Source organism: Scomber scombrus, chromosome 23 (assembly GCF_963691925.1).
Source record: "Scomber scombrus chromosome 23, fScoSco1.1, whole genome shotgun sequence".
NCBI classification, from domain to species: Eukaryota; Metazoa; Chordata; class Actinopteri; order Scombriformes; family Scombridae; genus Scomber; species Scomber scombrus.
Genome location: NC_084992.1, coordinates 13,589,439 through 13,606,185, shown reverse-complemented (window position 1 = coordinate 13,606,185; position 16,747 = coordinate 13,589,439). Strand labels below are relative to the sequence as shown.

The following is a 16,747-nucleotide window of genomic DNA, read 5'->3' as shown; positions in this document are numbered from 1 at the left end:
ATAAAAAAGAATGGCTGTTTTAGATCAACCTAATCAATTTTTGCAGTTTAATTGGGAAATGCGGCTGGTAAATAAAAAGTGATATTTGAACAGCTGGGTGAAATGTAATTTCCCATCAGCCTAATGTGTTTGCAAGCCATCAACAATTTGTAAACATTAATAACAATAAATTGAGTTAGTTGAGTGCCTTGGAGGAGCAACTGCGAACACGATGTGTATTCAGATCACAGGCCCATTTTAAATGATAATTTCACAGCCATTTTCAGCACATTAATAATAATAGCGAATCAAATGCTAATTATTATACGGCTGTATCTGGATTAGGTGTGACACCAACCAGTTTTGTCATCTGCACCTGAGTCCTCTGTCATTTTATACTTGTTTTCCCTTCCATTATGGAGGAGGTTAGGCATTTATTAGATGACAGCAAGAGAGTTATATATATATACTGCGCCCACACTTGGCTCCAGTCCTCCACCAGCTGAATCAAGGTGTTTATGTATTTTCTTTACGAAAAAGGAACACTGATCAGTGAGGATCAATGCATACTGTATTTCCTCCCACAAACAGGGTGACATGGTGTCACCCTTCAAATGTTTCTGTCACTTTTGTCATTAAAATTGATTAATTTGACCGGAACAACACACGCTGTCAGAAAAGTATGCAAATGTTAGAAAACACCTTCACAGTTGAAAGACAGCTTATGACATCTCATCAATCATCAAGGACTAAAAAATAAATCAACTGAGACATTATTGTTATACAGCACCACAAGCGGGCAGTGGTGAAAGGTAAATAAGTATGTTTATTCAATAATAGTATAGTATTATTTTGATGTTCAGTACTTTTCCATTCTTTGTTTATTATAGTACTCCAGTGCATTGCAGATGCAAATACTGTACTTTATGCCATTTCAATAATTTCCACCTTGAACAACTACAGCATTACAATTTTACAATGCTTAAATAAGTCATGAATGCACAGTGAAATCCAGTCTGTGCAATATGACCACAGTCTTAAAGGTGCTATAATCAATATTTTTACAACAGTGGATGGTATGTGAAAGGGGTTGCTCATAGCGATGAACCCACAGAGAATTATCACTGGACTCTGCAGTTCCCCTCATCTCTATGGAGCGTCTTTCAGCTCATTTCTTTGATTTTACAGCCTTCAACTTCACACTGGATGTTGTGGTTCACTTTCACCACCCTTATCAGGTTTGCTTCCAACAGTGGGCAGTTATTTTCATAAAAAAAAAAAAAAGCTTTAATAAACACTCTGTGCACTCCCTGCTCAACACCAAACAACAGACGGACGGAATTAGCTTCTAGCTGAATATAGCGAAGCCTTTAGCAGCCAGATGTTTTCCTTAAGAGTTATGGAAACAGCAACAACAACCAACAAAAGAAAAGGTAGATAGATAGAAGGAAAGTAATTACTGGACTTGACAGATGGCCAGAAACATGACTCCATATGAATGCTTCTTTTGCTTCACATTTGCTCCATGTGTAAACAAGCCACTATTTGCTGAAACCTTCTGAACTCAAAAGGTGATATGTCAGTTTTGTGTTTACAGCTTGTTTCCGCTGCCCCAAAGTGGCCAATCTGTTGATGCATTTAAGACAAAAAGATCTGCTCAACAAGTTTAAAGGTTACTTAAATCTGCTTCTTTTTTTTTTGCTACCTCAAGCAAGCCTACCAAAACCCCCTTTTTTGGCAAAGCAAATGGAGATTACGAGATCCCTTAATAATATTGGCTATAAATACAACGCTGTGATCAGTTGTCATCCCCATAGAGTATAGATATACAGGTTACATTTTGATAACAGGTGTAAATGGAGTCAATGTCTGGTTTGGTTTGGCTCCTCCATCCTTCAGGTTCCTCCGGTCTCTGGCAGCATCCCTTCCCTTATACATGACTTTAGCCTGGATCTATTCTGTGGCCATGATCGTTAAGGGTATCGTCGCTGAGAAAGAAGCAAGGCTTAAGGAGACTGTGAGGATCATGGGCCTGAGAAATGCCATCTATTGGCTGAGCTGGGCAGTGTCCAGTGTGCTGCCACTGGCCATCAGCGCTCTTCTCCTTTCCATTATACTCAAGGTGATTTCAGATTAATTTACCAATGATTCAAGGAGGACCCAGCACTACTTTTGGAGGGTTTTTTACCATCAAGCATCACAGACTAATGAGAGCTTTCTTCAAAATAATCCAGATGTTAATCAGAAGTGAAACCTGAGATGAGATCATTTTACTTGAAACCTACTCTCAAGAACATAGTTGTACTTGAGAGTTTAAAATAGTTTCTATAATGAACATTCATACAGCTGAATGTAACAATGTTTTTAAATCAGAATTGCATCCATTACAATAGCACCATTATCCTTGCAGTTGCAATAGTGCCTTTTTGAATTAGAAGACATTGGCATCGTGGTGTAATGTGGGACAATAGATGGATTCATGTGTAGCTCTCTAAAATTAGGGAAGGGTCTTCCTTTAAACTGGCAGAGTAAAAGAGTGACATTTTTAATGACTTTCATATTACATAATATGTGAGTCAACAGGAAAAATGTAAAGATGTATCATAAATGTTGCTACACCAGATATTTTATCCTTGTAAACTCTTTTACTCTGCCTTATGAGTTGTAAAAATCAGCTATAATCATTTTTTTGCATCTCCCGGGTTTCCAATAATCCTGGCAGAGCTTTTTTCCGGCTTTTTTGACATTAACCTGGCTGTTCTCTCACATTTCTTTGTAATTTCTCCCACCTTTCATTTGTTTCTTTTTGACACAGTACGGCAAAGTCCTGCAATATAGCGACCCCTCGGTAATCTTTGTCTTCCTGCTGGTGTTCTGCGTGTCCACCATCACTCAGTGCTTCTTCATTAGCGTCTTCTTCTCCAAGGCCAACTTAGCGGCCGCGTGCGGTGGCCTCATCTACTTTGTCCTCTACCTGCCGCACATCCTTTGCTACGCCTGGAGGGACGTCATGGGTTTCGGGGCCAAGGTTGCTGTGGTGAGTCTGTCTTTAGCTCCAACATGGTTTTTAATATATTTCCTGGCTGCTATCTTACATAAAGGCTGACTGCGTTGTGAGGTTTTTTTTCTTCTCCACATTGGCAATCACAATCATTTCCTGTTCTTTTTAAATCCAAACAGGCTCAAGCCATATTTTATTGGCCCTGCTTAGTATGAAAGGAAATAAATGTAGTCCCAGTGCCAATGATAACTCTAAGAGATTTGTTGTTATCGCCTGCACAAGTCTCCTGATAATGAAGTGTGAAGTGTCTGTCTCCAAGATAAATTGAGGTTTCGGTTCAGTTTAAATCAAAGACATTAGCATATAGGAATTGTGTTAAACATTTACTATCTGTGCATTGTGTTGTTTTAATTTTTTCTCACATTTTTTTGGCAATAACCTGAAGAATTTTGTTTAAAACAGGACATACTCAAGTGGCAGAAGCATGAAACATTTACATAAAAGAAGAGACTAGACAGACGCACAGAGGAAATCGGGGATTTTCTCCTATCCTCTGAGGGATAAAGATAAATAGTACACCATTGCTCAACTTTCAGTGTAGCCTTTCTGCGTGACCTTTATGGCAGTGCTGCTATCATTTGTCCTCCAGCCGTCCTTTCGGCAGACAAAGACACACAAAATCTTGAATCTTCATTGTCGTGCGTGCGAGTGCATCCTCCCAGAATTTCAATCAGGCTATTTTTTCTTGTTTGTCAATTTGGTATCAGGTATGGGTGGTAACAGCCTCATGTTTCTTATTTATCAAATTGGAAAAAAATAGCAGTCATTAATATCTTACATTGGCACCTGACATTCACTCACTTCTGCCCACAAGCAGCGACAAGCTACTAGCTCAAATTGTCTTTGAGTAAGTCGTTATGTAATTTTTTCTCCTTTATGAAACTTTCACAGACTGCATGCAGGTTCGGCAGGCATTTTGCATATGAAGCACTGCAAACCTTATTTAATCTCTACACAAAGTGCCATTGCTAGGTTTTCCCCCTGGCACTGAGATTTTTTCCCCCTGCTCCAGCTAGATGGATAGCCCTCCAGCCCAATTAGCATGAGCAATGTTCCCCTGACCAAACCACTATCCAGTTCTTCCCTACACTTTATCAGAGATGTGTGTGTGTGTGCAGAGGTTTTCCCCTCTCTCAGCTCAGATGAAACTACATCGTGCCAAGACATACAAATTCTCCTCCACATTGTCCTTGATAATGAAGTCTATAATCGTAACCAAATTTCAAAAAGATCACCTAAATTTATATGAACAGACTTTGATTGCAGCTGTATGCCAAAGGAGAGATACAGGCAGTGTATCATAGGGCCAGTGCAAGACAGGGCACATTCACAATCCAGCTGCCTATCTACTCTACTGTACTTTATGTGTTTTTCTCCAATAACTTCTGAAGTGGAAACAAGAGAGAGTCCAGGGCTCTTTTATATCCTGAAAATACTAGACATGGTTATCTCCCAGTCCTGGAAAAAAAGTTTAAAAAAAATAAAAAATTCTAACAAAATAATTCAACTTATCACGTTTCCCTTTTCCAGGAATTAAATAATTGCAGCATCTGGCAGCTGATTTACATATATGACTTATACTGAGCTTTTGTTCGTACCTTTTTGCAGTAATGTGACTCCTTTGACATTTTCACATATGCTGTTGGTCTCATCTTTGTTTTTCAAAATCAGTTTTCTTATGAGAGACTTACAAAACTTAGAGAAACTCGGGAGAACTGTGTAGCACAATTTTTAAAGACAACTTCTTCAGATTTGTCTCAGTTGTGATCTCTTTCTGTTATTCCTTCCTGACAATGTCTCAGAAAATGACATGCAGGAAAGGGAAAGTGCAGGAACTCTGATTACTCTTCCTCTTAACAATGCTCTTTGTCTGCAGCCAGCTGAATAGGGGTTTGAAATAGCAGTGCTGACATGTGTTCAGTAGAGGAGGCTTGTTTTTGTCTGCCTCCCAACTCATGCCCTTTTCTCAAATCCAAAAGGAGTGGCTCCTGTCGTTTTGTCAGCCTTTCATACAGAGGTCAAGGATGGGTGGCCGCTAGCCCTGCTGTCACCCCTCATCTACTGACTGACTGCTGATTGCTTGGCAGTAGATGGGCAGTGGAGGACAAAACAGGAAGTTGCCGGGAGTGTTAGTAGCCAGACAAGAGAGAGGCTAGTCACTGCACAGCTTTTCAGATTCTCTATGTAATAATATAATATCGAGTAGACGGCATCCATGATGGTTCGTCTCTGAAGCTCCAGGAAAATGCTGCTGGAGTTAAAATGCTGTGAGCAAATGAGGCATGATAAAACAGCTGGCAGGCAACATGGCAATGCAGAGTGATAGGCCATGGCAGAGGATGTCTCGTGGGCAAAGCATCATTTGCAATTTCCTACTGTAGGAAAGATCCAACAAATCATACTTTGCAGGACACGCATGTACGATTCTTTTAACTTTTCCAGAGAAATTTGTTTTCTGTCTATATTTCTTAGTCCTTTAGAAATGTTTACAAAGGCGACACACAGCAAATAAGCTCAAGGTTGTGTTGATGTTTTTCCTCTGTCTGTTGCAATAGTTTATCAACCAGTTATAGGTGTGACTTTGGCCACAGACAGTAAAGATCTCACATTTAAAGACAACAGCTGACTTAATCAAGGGCGACTGCAAAGCCAGAAGTTTCATAAAACATGACTTTGTCGATTTTAACTGCGGATGTTTTACTTGCGCGTCTTTCATTCTCAGAGTTTATTGTCATGCGTGGCTTTCGGCTACGGCTGTGAGAACTTTGCCAAGTACGAGGAGCAAGGCATCGGTATTCAGTGGTCCAACATCGGCAAGAGTCCAGAAGAGGGGGAGCGCTACACCTTCATTGTGTCCATCATCATGATGCTGTTTGATGCTGTGTTCTACTGGATTCTCACCTGGTACATTGAAAACGTCTTTCCAGGTATTCCATTTTGAAATACGTTTCAATCTTGACAACTATTGGATGGATTGATATGAAATATTGCACAGGCATACATGATCTTCAGAGGTTAAATCATTTTTGTTCTGATGACCCCCTGATCTCTTCATTTAGAGGCATCATTAGGTCAAAATTTACATTGCTTTTACCTTACTTTTTAAAAAAGTGTTCAACTTTGCTCATCTTGAATGAGACTTATTCACCTGGTGCAACTTAAATCAATAGTTAATGCAGCTGTCCTAACAGGATAGTCTTAATGTCTTTCTCATCGACTCTAATTAAAAGAAGACATGATTTGTGCCAGGATGTCTAGAGGAAACATACACTGTAAAGTATCATATTCCCTCAAGCCAAGCCATTATTAAAATGTGAATAATGTTCTCCACGCTTGATCCCAGGCCAATATGGAATCCCTAAGCCGTGGTACTTCCCTTTCACTGCGTCTTATTGGTGTGGGACCGCCTCAGTGACTGACGTTGACCCAGGTTTGCTGAAGGACTCCAGTGCACATAATGGTAAAATTAACAAGTCATTTCATCACCCGCTGTGTGTAAGCAGTGTGTAACACATCCAGTTATTATGTATTCTCGACAGCCCGGACGTGTACTAGAAGTGAACATATTTCTAATAAGATGTGTAAGTTAATTGGGATGGGTCGCAAACAAACATTAGCACCTTACTTGTCAGAAAAGGTGATAATAGAGCTTGGCGCTTTGAGGGGAAAAAATGGGTGAGTTTCAAGTCAGGAGCTAAAAACACAAATTCTAATTAACATTTGGGATAGTGAGGTTGGTTATTTTTGTCTTCTAGTGTTTTTAAAAGGCCAAATCAGTATTTATGTATGTATGCATGTGTTTCTTAAGAATATCTGGAGAAGACGCCACCCAATGTGAAAGCCGGGGTATCGATCCGCAATCTTGTCAAAATCTACAAGACTGGGAAGAAACTTGCTGTGGACGGCCTGAGTGTTGACTTCTATGAGAATCAGATCACATCTTTTCTTGGCCATAACGGAGCTGGAAAAACAACCACAATGCAAGTTGCATTATCTATTTTGCCATGCTTTGCCACTTGGCTGAATATTCATGTAATTTCACAGGATGCAACTAATCTAACTTGTACACAATGCAGACTGAACTGTACCTACATTCATTCAGTGGTCACTGCTTTCAAAGAGTGACTTTTTTTTTTTTTGAGAGGGCATTTATCACACACAGTCAGCTGTTGTGTTGATAGTGGGAGCTCTCTAATTGCTGTTTAAAAAATAGTGGAAAGGTTGGACGGGTTAGGATGACAGGAAATAAATGAAACCCACTGGCCCAGAAAGGATGAGAGAGAAAGATAGAGAGAGAGAGCAAGTGATGCAAGACTAAGGGCTGAAGGGAAGACATCCGCTCTGAGCAACTGTAACGAAACATAACAGAGCACAATAACAGAAAGGACAGAGGAAGGACTCTGTCACACACTGGAGCTCTGTTTGGATACATGTCCAAAGCAAAATATATATCTAACTGTGAGATTCAGTGTTACGGTTGAGTTTCTGCACAAGCCTTAAAAAAAAACCTCATAGCTTTTTTGGGGATATGCAGACATTTTGTCACTTATGCCAATTACTTTAACTAAAACATTTAATATTTAATGCTAGCGTTTAATGTAAGTGTTTGTTTTGCCATAATTTTTTTTTTCTCACACAGTTTTGTGGTCTTTTGTTTGACATTTGGTATTTTTCTGCCCAGTCTGCTAAGTAATTCATAAATAATTCATGACGTGAGACTGACTACAAGTTAATGGAAATTATGTGGACCATCAGTGCTCCAAATCCTGTGATGCAGCAGTACTGTATTGGTTCCATTTTTCATTTGTCACGGAAAAATGTTTCCCTACCTTGTGAAATCTGAATTAGAGCATGTAGATAAAGCAGAAAATAATGTCTAATTGACAAATATGTTTAAGTGGAACAGGGAATAAATCTAATTCAATGTTATTTTCATCCAGCTGCTTCTAAGTTACAAGAACTTAGAGCCTCTTTAGCAGCTTTACAATTTAAGTGATGATTTATGAAAAAAATTACAGACAGAATGAATCTGAGTTATGTTATCATGATGGTAATTGAGTATTTCTTATATTCTGCTTGTCTCTGCAGGTCAATTCTAACAGGACTCTTCCCGCCCACATCTGGAACCGCCCTCATCAACGGACTTGACATCCACACCGACATGGACAGCATTCGGAAGTACTTGGGAATGTGCCCACAGCACAATGTCTTATTCAATGAGTGAGTGAATTGATGAACAGATATTCATCCATCCATGTTCACAAGTGGCCATTGGCAAAATGATGTTTTGCCTTTGGTGTATTTAAAAAATTAAAGAGAAGAAGAACAAAAAAAAAAGAAAAAGCTCATTACACCACAATTTAATCATATGCATAATGAGGGCTCAGTGTCTGGCTTATGTTTCACATCAGCACATCATTATCCCTTTTCCAGTTTTCTGTTAAAAAAAAATAAAATTAACTTTGTTCACTCCATCTGCTAAATTGCTCCTAATAGCATCAGTCCCAGCTATTATTCCATTTTTTTATTTCACCTTTAGAGTCCCCTCTATTTCTCTCTCTCCACAAACTGATTACCTGCAACTCGACACAAGTCCTACATCATAATTATGGCTGAGCACCTGCAAATTACTTTCATTAATATTAATCCCAGACAGTCAAAGCATCTACAGTAAGTAGGGTTAAAAAATTCATGCAAACATAGAGGTAGACGTTAGAACATATTATCTTCTCACCTGTAAAGCAGAGAAGGCATTTTCGTGGAATTAAAGACCTTTTGTAGTTTTGTTCAATAAGTACAATTAGAATGCAGCTCAGTTGTATTTCAATATGCATTAATGTGACACTGTATTTGATGAAGCTGCGTGCAATACCCTCTTTGGTCACTCATGCCCCCCTTACATGTCAATCAAATGGGCGTTATGATATTATTTTTACATTCACATTTTCCACCAGGCTGACTGTGGAGGAGCACATCTACTTCTACGCCAGGCTGAAAGGATGCACCCGTGACGAAGTGAAAATCGAAATGGACCAGATGATTAAGGATGTTGGTTTACCACATAAGCGCAAGGAACTTGCTAAGAACCTGTCAGGTGTGTCTTTATGAGTGTGTAATTTGACATGTTTGTGATGTTCGTGTCTCAGAATGTCTGGTTGAAATCATGCAGATATGTAAAAGTTATTTTTGATGTGTATATATCTGTGCCTTCATTTCCCCTGAGAAGGGATATCATCTGTGGATTATCACCTCTATTCAGGATAAAACAGCCCTGGTACACCTTTCCTCTGCGAGCGCATGTGCATGTGGCTGTGTAGATGTACGCATGCACTATACCTGAGTGTCACAGGTTGTAATTCATTGTCTGGGGGGGCATGAACAAGTCCTACTTGATAAATTGTCCCCAGTCACGGATTGCTTGTGAGCAAAATCACTGAAATATGACTTTCAAGGTTGATCTATGCTGACATTTCCACTACATTAGCACTACATCGGACGTATTTTGAAGAGCTCGCTATGAGAGTGGAGACCTGAATAACCGTAGTGAGGTGTATCTTCTTGCCTGCCATATATCATTTTTTCACCATGCAAATGGCAATAAAATATGAGCTACATCTCTACACATTTATTCCGTAATCACTTCCCGATATCGTGTCAAAATTAAACATCTGAAACCTAATGTTGACAGATGTTTGATGGAGGATTTTTCACTGATAACAGACCAAATGTCTACTACACAGGACCAGATGAATATCCATATTATGTCAGCAGCAGTTTCTAGATGCCTTTGTCATACATGTCCAAGACACACTGATGCGACTGAGTAATATACTGAGACTCATATAGGTCATTCTCTCTTTCAGGTGGGATGCAGAGGAAGCTGTCCGTGGCTATAGCATTTGCCGGCGGATCAAAAATTGTCATCTTAGATGAACCTACAGCAGGAGTGGACCCCTATGCCCGCAGGGGTATCTGGGAACTGCTGTTAAAGTACAAACAAGGTATGGGATCAGTGGTAAGAACCAAGGCTCTGCTGCAGTAAAGGCTTTGAAGTCCCCTATATTTGTAGAATTGACTGAAATGCACAGAGTGCATGTTTGATCTGTTTCGAAACTGAGAAACTTTTCAAAAGTGATTCGTGTAAGGTTAGTGAGAAGGCCCAAAAGTTTCCAATATGAGAGCTGCGAATGCAATGAGAAGTTTTTTTTTTCCTTTTCTTTTTTTCGCCGTGCTCTGTGTGACACTCAATAGTGGGTGGAGAGAAATTGAAATTCGTACTGGAACAGATTGAAATGCAAAGCGAAGACAAGTGAATCCGAGACGCTTTAATTGACACGCTATTTAACAGAGTCCCTAATTGTCTGCCATACGAGTCAGCTTGTCACTCCCTGGCCTTATATACTTTGTGGTTGCTAGTGGCTGTGAGCAGGACATGGGCATTATAGTAACACGTTCTCTCAACAGATGTCTAAATGTTTAATATGCATTGAGTGACATTCCGCCCTCACTGTGTCATTAGCTTCTCTCTCTCTAATCAAGTCCTTTCACTCCAATTGGGAGCCGGAGATAACTCTGTTATAATGAGAACACCCACATTCTCGCTGGTTGAATGAGTCATGTTTTGTGCCTCTCCAGTATTATTTGTACCCCAGTGTTACTAAGGTTTGTCATTAAGCAAAAGAAGAAGAAAAAAGGTACAGGCAGTTTATTTGTATAAAAAAGCTGAGAGCAGAAATTAGACTTAATATTTTGGTTTTTCATTGCTAATTAAATGTGCAGGTTTTTCCACACAGACAGGTTGACCAGATTTCTCTAAGTATGTGTTGTTATGATTAAATTAAGAAGCGGCTTATTTAGTTTATGGCAATTCAAATTCTGTCTTAAAATTCCTCACGATGTAAAGAAACGTCGACGTGCAGTACCTGCATTAATAGGGGAAATTAAACCCTCAATGTAAGATGTGTGTACTTGATCTATCTCGTTAATGAGGAATGAACGTTCATCAAAATGCTAATATGGTGGTATAATGGTATTTGATTATTCCTCAGATCTTTGCATGAAAGGTGGCTTTTACCGTATCTCTTCATGTATCATTAGAACTTTATTGTGGAAGGTGAGGATTTGAAGTAAAAATGAGCAAATCCTGAATTTTGAATTATTATCCAACACTGGGGCTTGATTACGATTAAATTAACCTCATTAAATTGCCTTTAGCCTTGTGTAACATTTGTCTCAACTGTGTCATTTTATGTGACCTAATTTATTGATCGAAACTGATAAATTAACCAATTTACAAGCCTTTCCTGGTACCCTGAAAGGCTTGGTTCTATATTATTTTATAATCACCTTAAATAGATCTTCAAATGTTTGACTTACTGAATTTCTCATTTTAACAGCTTGTATCAGCAGCCATGTAATCGCTTGGAGGTAAAAACACTGACATCCCTCAAGTTGGTTATAAAGATTTAAATAGTAGTTTTGCAGTAGAATAACATAAAGCTGCTCCCTCAAAAATGCCATAAATAGTATGTTATTGCAGTATACTATAACACTGAGATACTGTGATCACCAACTCTTAAATCCCACCTTGAATATACACTCCATGAATGCTGTGTTTAGGCCAATATTAAATCCGTCACATGTAGGCATGGCTACAAGGAAATAATGAGGGGGAAATTAAAATGTGTGAATCAAAGTTCATATTGTTATTGTCTCATTTAACACCTTTGAAATATATGAAACATAAAATAACTCTAGTGTGATTTTTGATAAGATAGGAGAGTTATTTAAAGAATGACATCTGTAGCGTGTCACAAAAATATATGCAATTAATTGATTTCTCAAATCTCAAGTAATGAGATTTGAGTAGAGTTCATCAAACCAATTAAAACGTTTTTTCTTAAAATACTTTGCCTTTAAAAACATACCTGCCCACAAAATTTACCTTGTATGTTTAGCAACAACTCAATTTCTTGTAGACTCTGATTGCAGTTGCATGCATTTTTAAAGTTTCTCTGGCATTTGTGAAAAATTGAAGTACCATGCATAATTCATTTTCCCCAGGAGCACAAATTCATGTAGGATTGAAGCCAATATTGCAGTACAAATGGCATAAAATTGTATCAGCCTTTTTTCCCCCCCTGTATATATTCTTAAGTCGTTAATACTTTTCAGGATGCACAGAACAACCATTCGGAAGATTTAGGGATAAAAAAGATCAGATCCCCTCAATAAAATATATTGCAGAGAGTGTATGGGAAGATTCAACCATAGTATTTGGAACATCATAAAAGTGTCTGAGTTGCTGGAGTTTGATAAAAAAAAGAAAAAAAGATTACCTTCAAACAAGCTGCAGCAATATTACAGTGAACAGAACCTTGTACAGATCATGCAGCTGCAGTATAACTTTGGTTGCCTTTAATTGAAACAAGCCCATATTTTTCTTCTGATTCAGCAAACAGACCATCAACGGGATCAAGGTAATATTAAAATGTATTGATCTAAATTAATTGCCACTAACACCAGCTAATACAGCTTTGTCCAATAATTCACCATGCTGCGAACATAATATCTGTCTAGCCTTACCCAACCACTATGAATCAATTTCTATCAACGTGATTTAGAGGGAAGGAAGCTAAATAACAGAAACCAGATTTCCAGCCTTACTTTGCTCTACGCAGTGCGAGAACTACCTGAACACACCCAACTCCATTTGATATATCACTTTGTGCTGTAATGCACCACAACACACTATAAATCAGAGTACCTTTGTGGGCCATCTGCAGTCCATACACATTCATTTTGCTCCCAACTCACGAATGATGCAGTGCGTTTTGATTATTTTTTTCCCCCTTGTAAACCACAACAAATCCTTGGGAAAATCATCAGAGTTTGAGCGTCCCATATAAAATGAGCTGGCTCAGTCAAACTAAACCTCAAGCAATCTCCTCATCCCGCCCCCTTCATAAGCACAGCTTTTTTTCCCCCCATATGTTAAATTGACTGGGTTGTGGGCATTCATTCAACTTGGGCATTTTGCTGGAGTTTGTATATAGAGGGATCCAGACTTGCTTGGCATAGCATAAGGCAGCAATACTTAACTGAGAAGGGATGGATTTAGCAGCTCAGCTGGTGGCAGGGCACAAAAAAAAGCAAGGAGGCGGTGGGAGATAGGAGGAGGGAAGATGTAGCAGAAATAGTCGGGCAAGAGAAATGGCTGCATTGGGCTGCAGTTAATGACCTCTGAGTGTGTCCTTGTCCCTTGTATAACATGACCTGCGAGGATACAAAATCAACTCGCCCTGTGCAAAAAAAAAAGCTGCTATGCTCAGCAGAGCATGTGACCTTTTTTGCAATAAACACTGACAAATTCAGCAAAGAACGGGTAAAAACTCCATACTACTTACTACTTACTGAGTGTGCATCTGCTTACCATGTTTTGAGCTTAATATGCTTGATAGGGCACAGCTGCCATCTCTATAGGAAGATATGACTCTATATTGTCAAAATGAATCGAATCATTTACAACTTATTGACTCTTTTGACCCTACTAACTGTTAAATAAAAAGTTGTTATATTTGAGTTGACATAATTTATAACTGCTAAAGAGGTTTCTTTCTTTGTAACTTGATGATAAAGGTATCAGGTTAAATGTTTTATGCTTTAAAACATGACTAGATCAAAAGTTACCCGATGCTCTGTGGTACTGCTTTCATGCAGACTGCAGTGACACGATCATGCTGTGACTTCATTACAAATCTAGTTAGGATTTTTATTTATTTATTTTTTTCTATTTTCTGGGGTATGTGATAATTAATGTGTTATCTGATACAGCATGAGATGAAAGGATTAGAACACCTGTGAATAACCTTGCTATGCATGCTGTAGTTGTCATTGCAATTGTGCTCAGTTTGATGCCTCTCGAATCAAAGAGCTCACAGTGCAAACGAGGGGGGGGAGCAGAAATAAAATGTGGTCTCATAGAAACGTTGGAAAGGAGACTTATTGTAGCCTTTATCATTATTTTGACTTTGTCCCAGATTTACACCCACACACTCTTCTGGAGTTTGCTTTTTTTGCCATGTGGATAAGGAGTAGAAAACACAGTGGAATTGGCAATAAGGAGATAAGTGACTACCATGCAGAGACAGATTGTGATATTGGCGTGATTGAAACTTTTGGATATGTCTTCTTTTTCATAATGACAGTTGTTAAAACAAACAAGGTCCAAAGTGAAAAATGCTTCTGAAGTGTCATTCTTTTCTTAATTTACAGTGTGTGCCCAAACTTTTTTCATACTTGCAATCCAATGTTTTTATTCACTCTCCACTTCTGACACATTCTGCAAACGTACAAACTACCTCAGACATGACGCACACACACACATAATTTGTCCGTTCTGTTGATATCGATCGATTCAGTCTTTCTGTCTCTCTTCAGGTCGCACCATCATTTTGTCTACACACCACATGGACGAGGCAGACATCTTAGGTGATCGTATTGCCATCATCTCCCAGGGGAAAATGCGCTGCTGCGGCTCCTCGCTCTTCCTAAAGAAGTGTTTTGGAAGCGGCTACTACCTCACTCTGGTCAGAGATGGGACTGAAAAGATGACAGCTCAGCGTAATGGTATCATACACAATCAAGCCAAAGAGGTACGAACAGATAGCACATGTATTTTCTAATTGCTGTTTTATATCTGTGATGTGAAAAGGTTCTCATTGTGATGAACCCGCAAAGATCAGATTTCAGTCATTGTTTTCATTTTCTGGCTTTATTGTTTTGGTTCACTCTCGCTGCTCTCATCAACTGAGGATGGACGATACAACAAATATACCTTATATTTTCAAGCATTTTCACGATGCACGATCTTATGATTTTTTTTCTTTTTTCTTTTCCATATTGGTTTTTTGCAAGTTAGTGAACAGTACTCCCTTATGCGAGGGGCTCAAAAACAATATAAAAACATACACCCATGAAAGCGCCGCATAAAATTACATCAAAACTCAAATAATTCCATAACTAAATAAGAGCAGGTGTGCAAAGCTGCATTGAAAATTAGTGATAGTCGATTTGGCCTATAACAGCAATCAGTGAGCCGCTCCACTCTGTGTAGGGGCAGAGTGGAGCTTCAGGACTCTCCCGACTGACTCCAGCATGTCAGGGAGAGACCAGAGATGAGGTGTGACAAAAGTCAGAGAAAAGTGCTCTAAAGAGAGGAAAAGAGACAGCAAAAACAGAGCTTTTAATCAAGAATGGACACTCTGACCCCGTGTCTGGACATAAAGCACAGCGTTAGCAGCATGTTTAGCAGATCATCAGCAGCTGTTGAGGATAGGTCACTCTCATTTTGGTAGCGCTCGAAGTCTAACACACAATATAGTTGGAGTATAGATAAGCGTGTAAAATGTAGCCATTTAAAACCAGTTTGTCTCATATCCTCCCAGACTGGGGCGATTATGAAGCACCACTAAAGACAAAGCACAAATCTTTGGAGCAAACATGCCCACTCACATCTGACCTGAAGGTAGAGAAAATAGAAACAATCTACGCACACAGTATGATTAATCCACTTTATTGTAGATATTTGACTTGAAATGTTAGTTTCTTTCATGTTGGGGAAACATTCTTTCACACCTCACATCAGCTGTATTAATTTTTTCTATGCGTTGAAGTAGCAGCCGGAGGCCAAGCAATTGCCCTGTTCTGAACAGGCATGTTTTGAACCAGTTGTAAGAAATTGTTATGGAGAATGCTTGTCCATTTCCTCAGGGAGAATAAAGTCTTTTAAATATTGCTTGCGAAGGCGGCAAGGGAATCAGCACAGAGAGCATTTCTATTTATCCACACAAGCTGTTTGATGTACAGGAGTAGTGATGTGATGGCATTGTCAGAAATCTTTAAGGTTGCTTGCCATGACAAAATGATCATGGCCAAAAGTTTCATCAGTCAGTCTTTTGGTTTTTCTGATGACTGATAAATTCCATGTCCCTCTCCATCTTGCATTTTAGGATAGACTTCACTCTGCTCCTCTGTAAGGCTTTTCCCCTCTTCATTCTCCTCACCCACATATTCGTCCGATGTAAATGTGAAGCAGAAAACTTAAAACACATGCTGGAATCCTTTGAGGAAGTTTGACAAGAAAGACTGCTTAAATAAGCTGTAAATACTGCCTTAAAAATGATGTGAAAAGACCATCTTATGTGTTTATTGGGCCAAAAACCATTTAAATTCCTGGAATGGAACTAAGCAAATGGATATGTCCATTTCAGAGTGAAAAGGCTATCATATCTGCAGTTTCACCGCGGTGTCTTAAACCTGCATTCTCTGAAATGGCTAGCAGCATAGCTGTAGCTGTCTCTGTTCCAGCATGTTAATTGTAACATTTTGGTCACCGAAAGAGTCTTGTTTACCGTTTTGTTGTACTAAAGAACCTATAAGGAGTCAGATGTTCAGTTTTTCTGGTAAGTATATTTGGTTTTCATGGTTTTAAGCTTGTTTTTCACTAGCATAAATTAGCATTGGAATTATCACAGTTAAACATAGCAGCTAGCATTAGGGTTAGCGCCACCTTCTTGTCCAAATATGGTCACTTCTCATCACTCCTCGCTCCAAAAATCCTACAGCTAAAATGCTAAACTCTAAGTGCGAGTCCACAAACCAGTGGGTGATGTCATGGTGTCCATTATTTCTCTTTTACCTGTTAAG

The 16,747-nt window shown here is 39.0% G+C and overlaps 1 protein-coding gene across 1 annotated transcript in view; it reads left to right on the top strand.

Annotated features, from left to right (window-relative positions):
* Positions 1-16,747, top strand: part of LOC134005861 (phospholipid-transporting ATPase ABCA1-like) — a 141,998-nt gene that overhangs the window by 44,744 nt on the left and 80,507 nt on the right. The window contains 8 exon segments of the mRNA XM_062444881.1: positions 2,795-3,016; positions 5,763-5,967; positions 6,384-6,500; positions 6,849-7,020; positions 8,129-8,260; positions 8,995-9,134; positions 9,904-10,041; positions 14,480-14,694. Of these exon segments, the coding sequence (XP_062300865.1) occupies positions 2,795-3,016; positions 5,763-5,967; positions 6,384-6,500; positions 6,849-7,020; positions 8,129-8,260; positions 8,995-9,134; positions 9,904-10,041; positions 14,480-14,694 (1,341 nt within the window).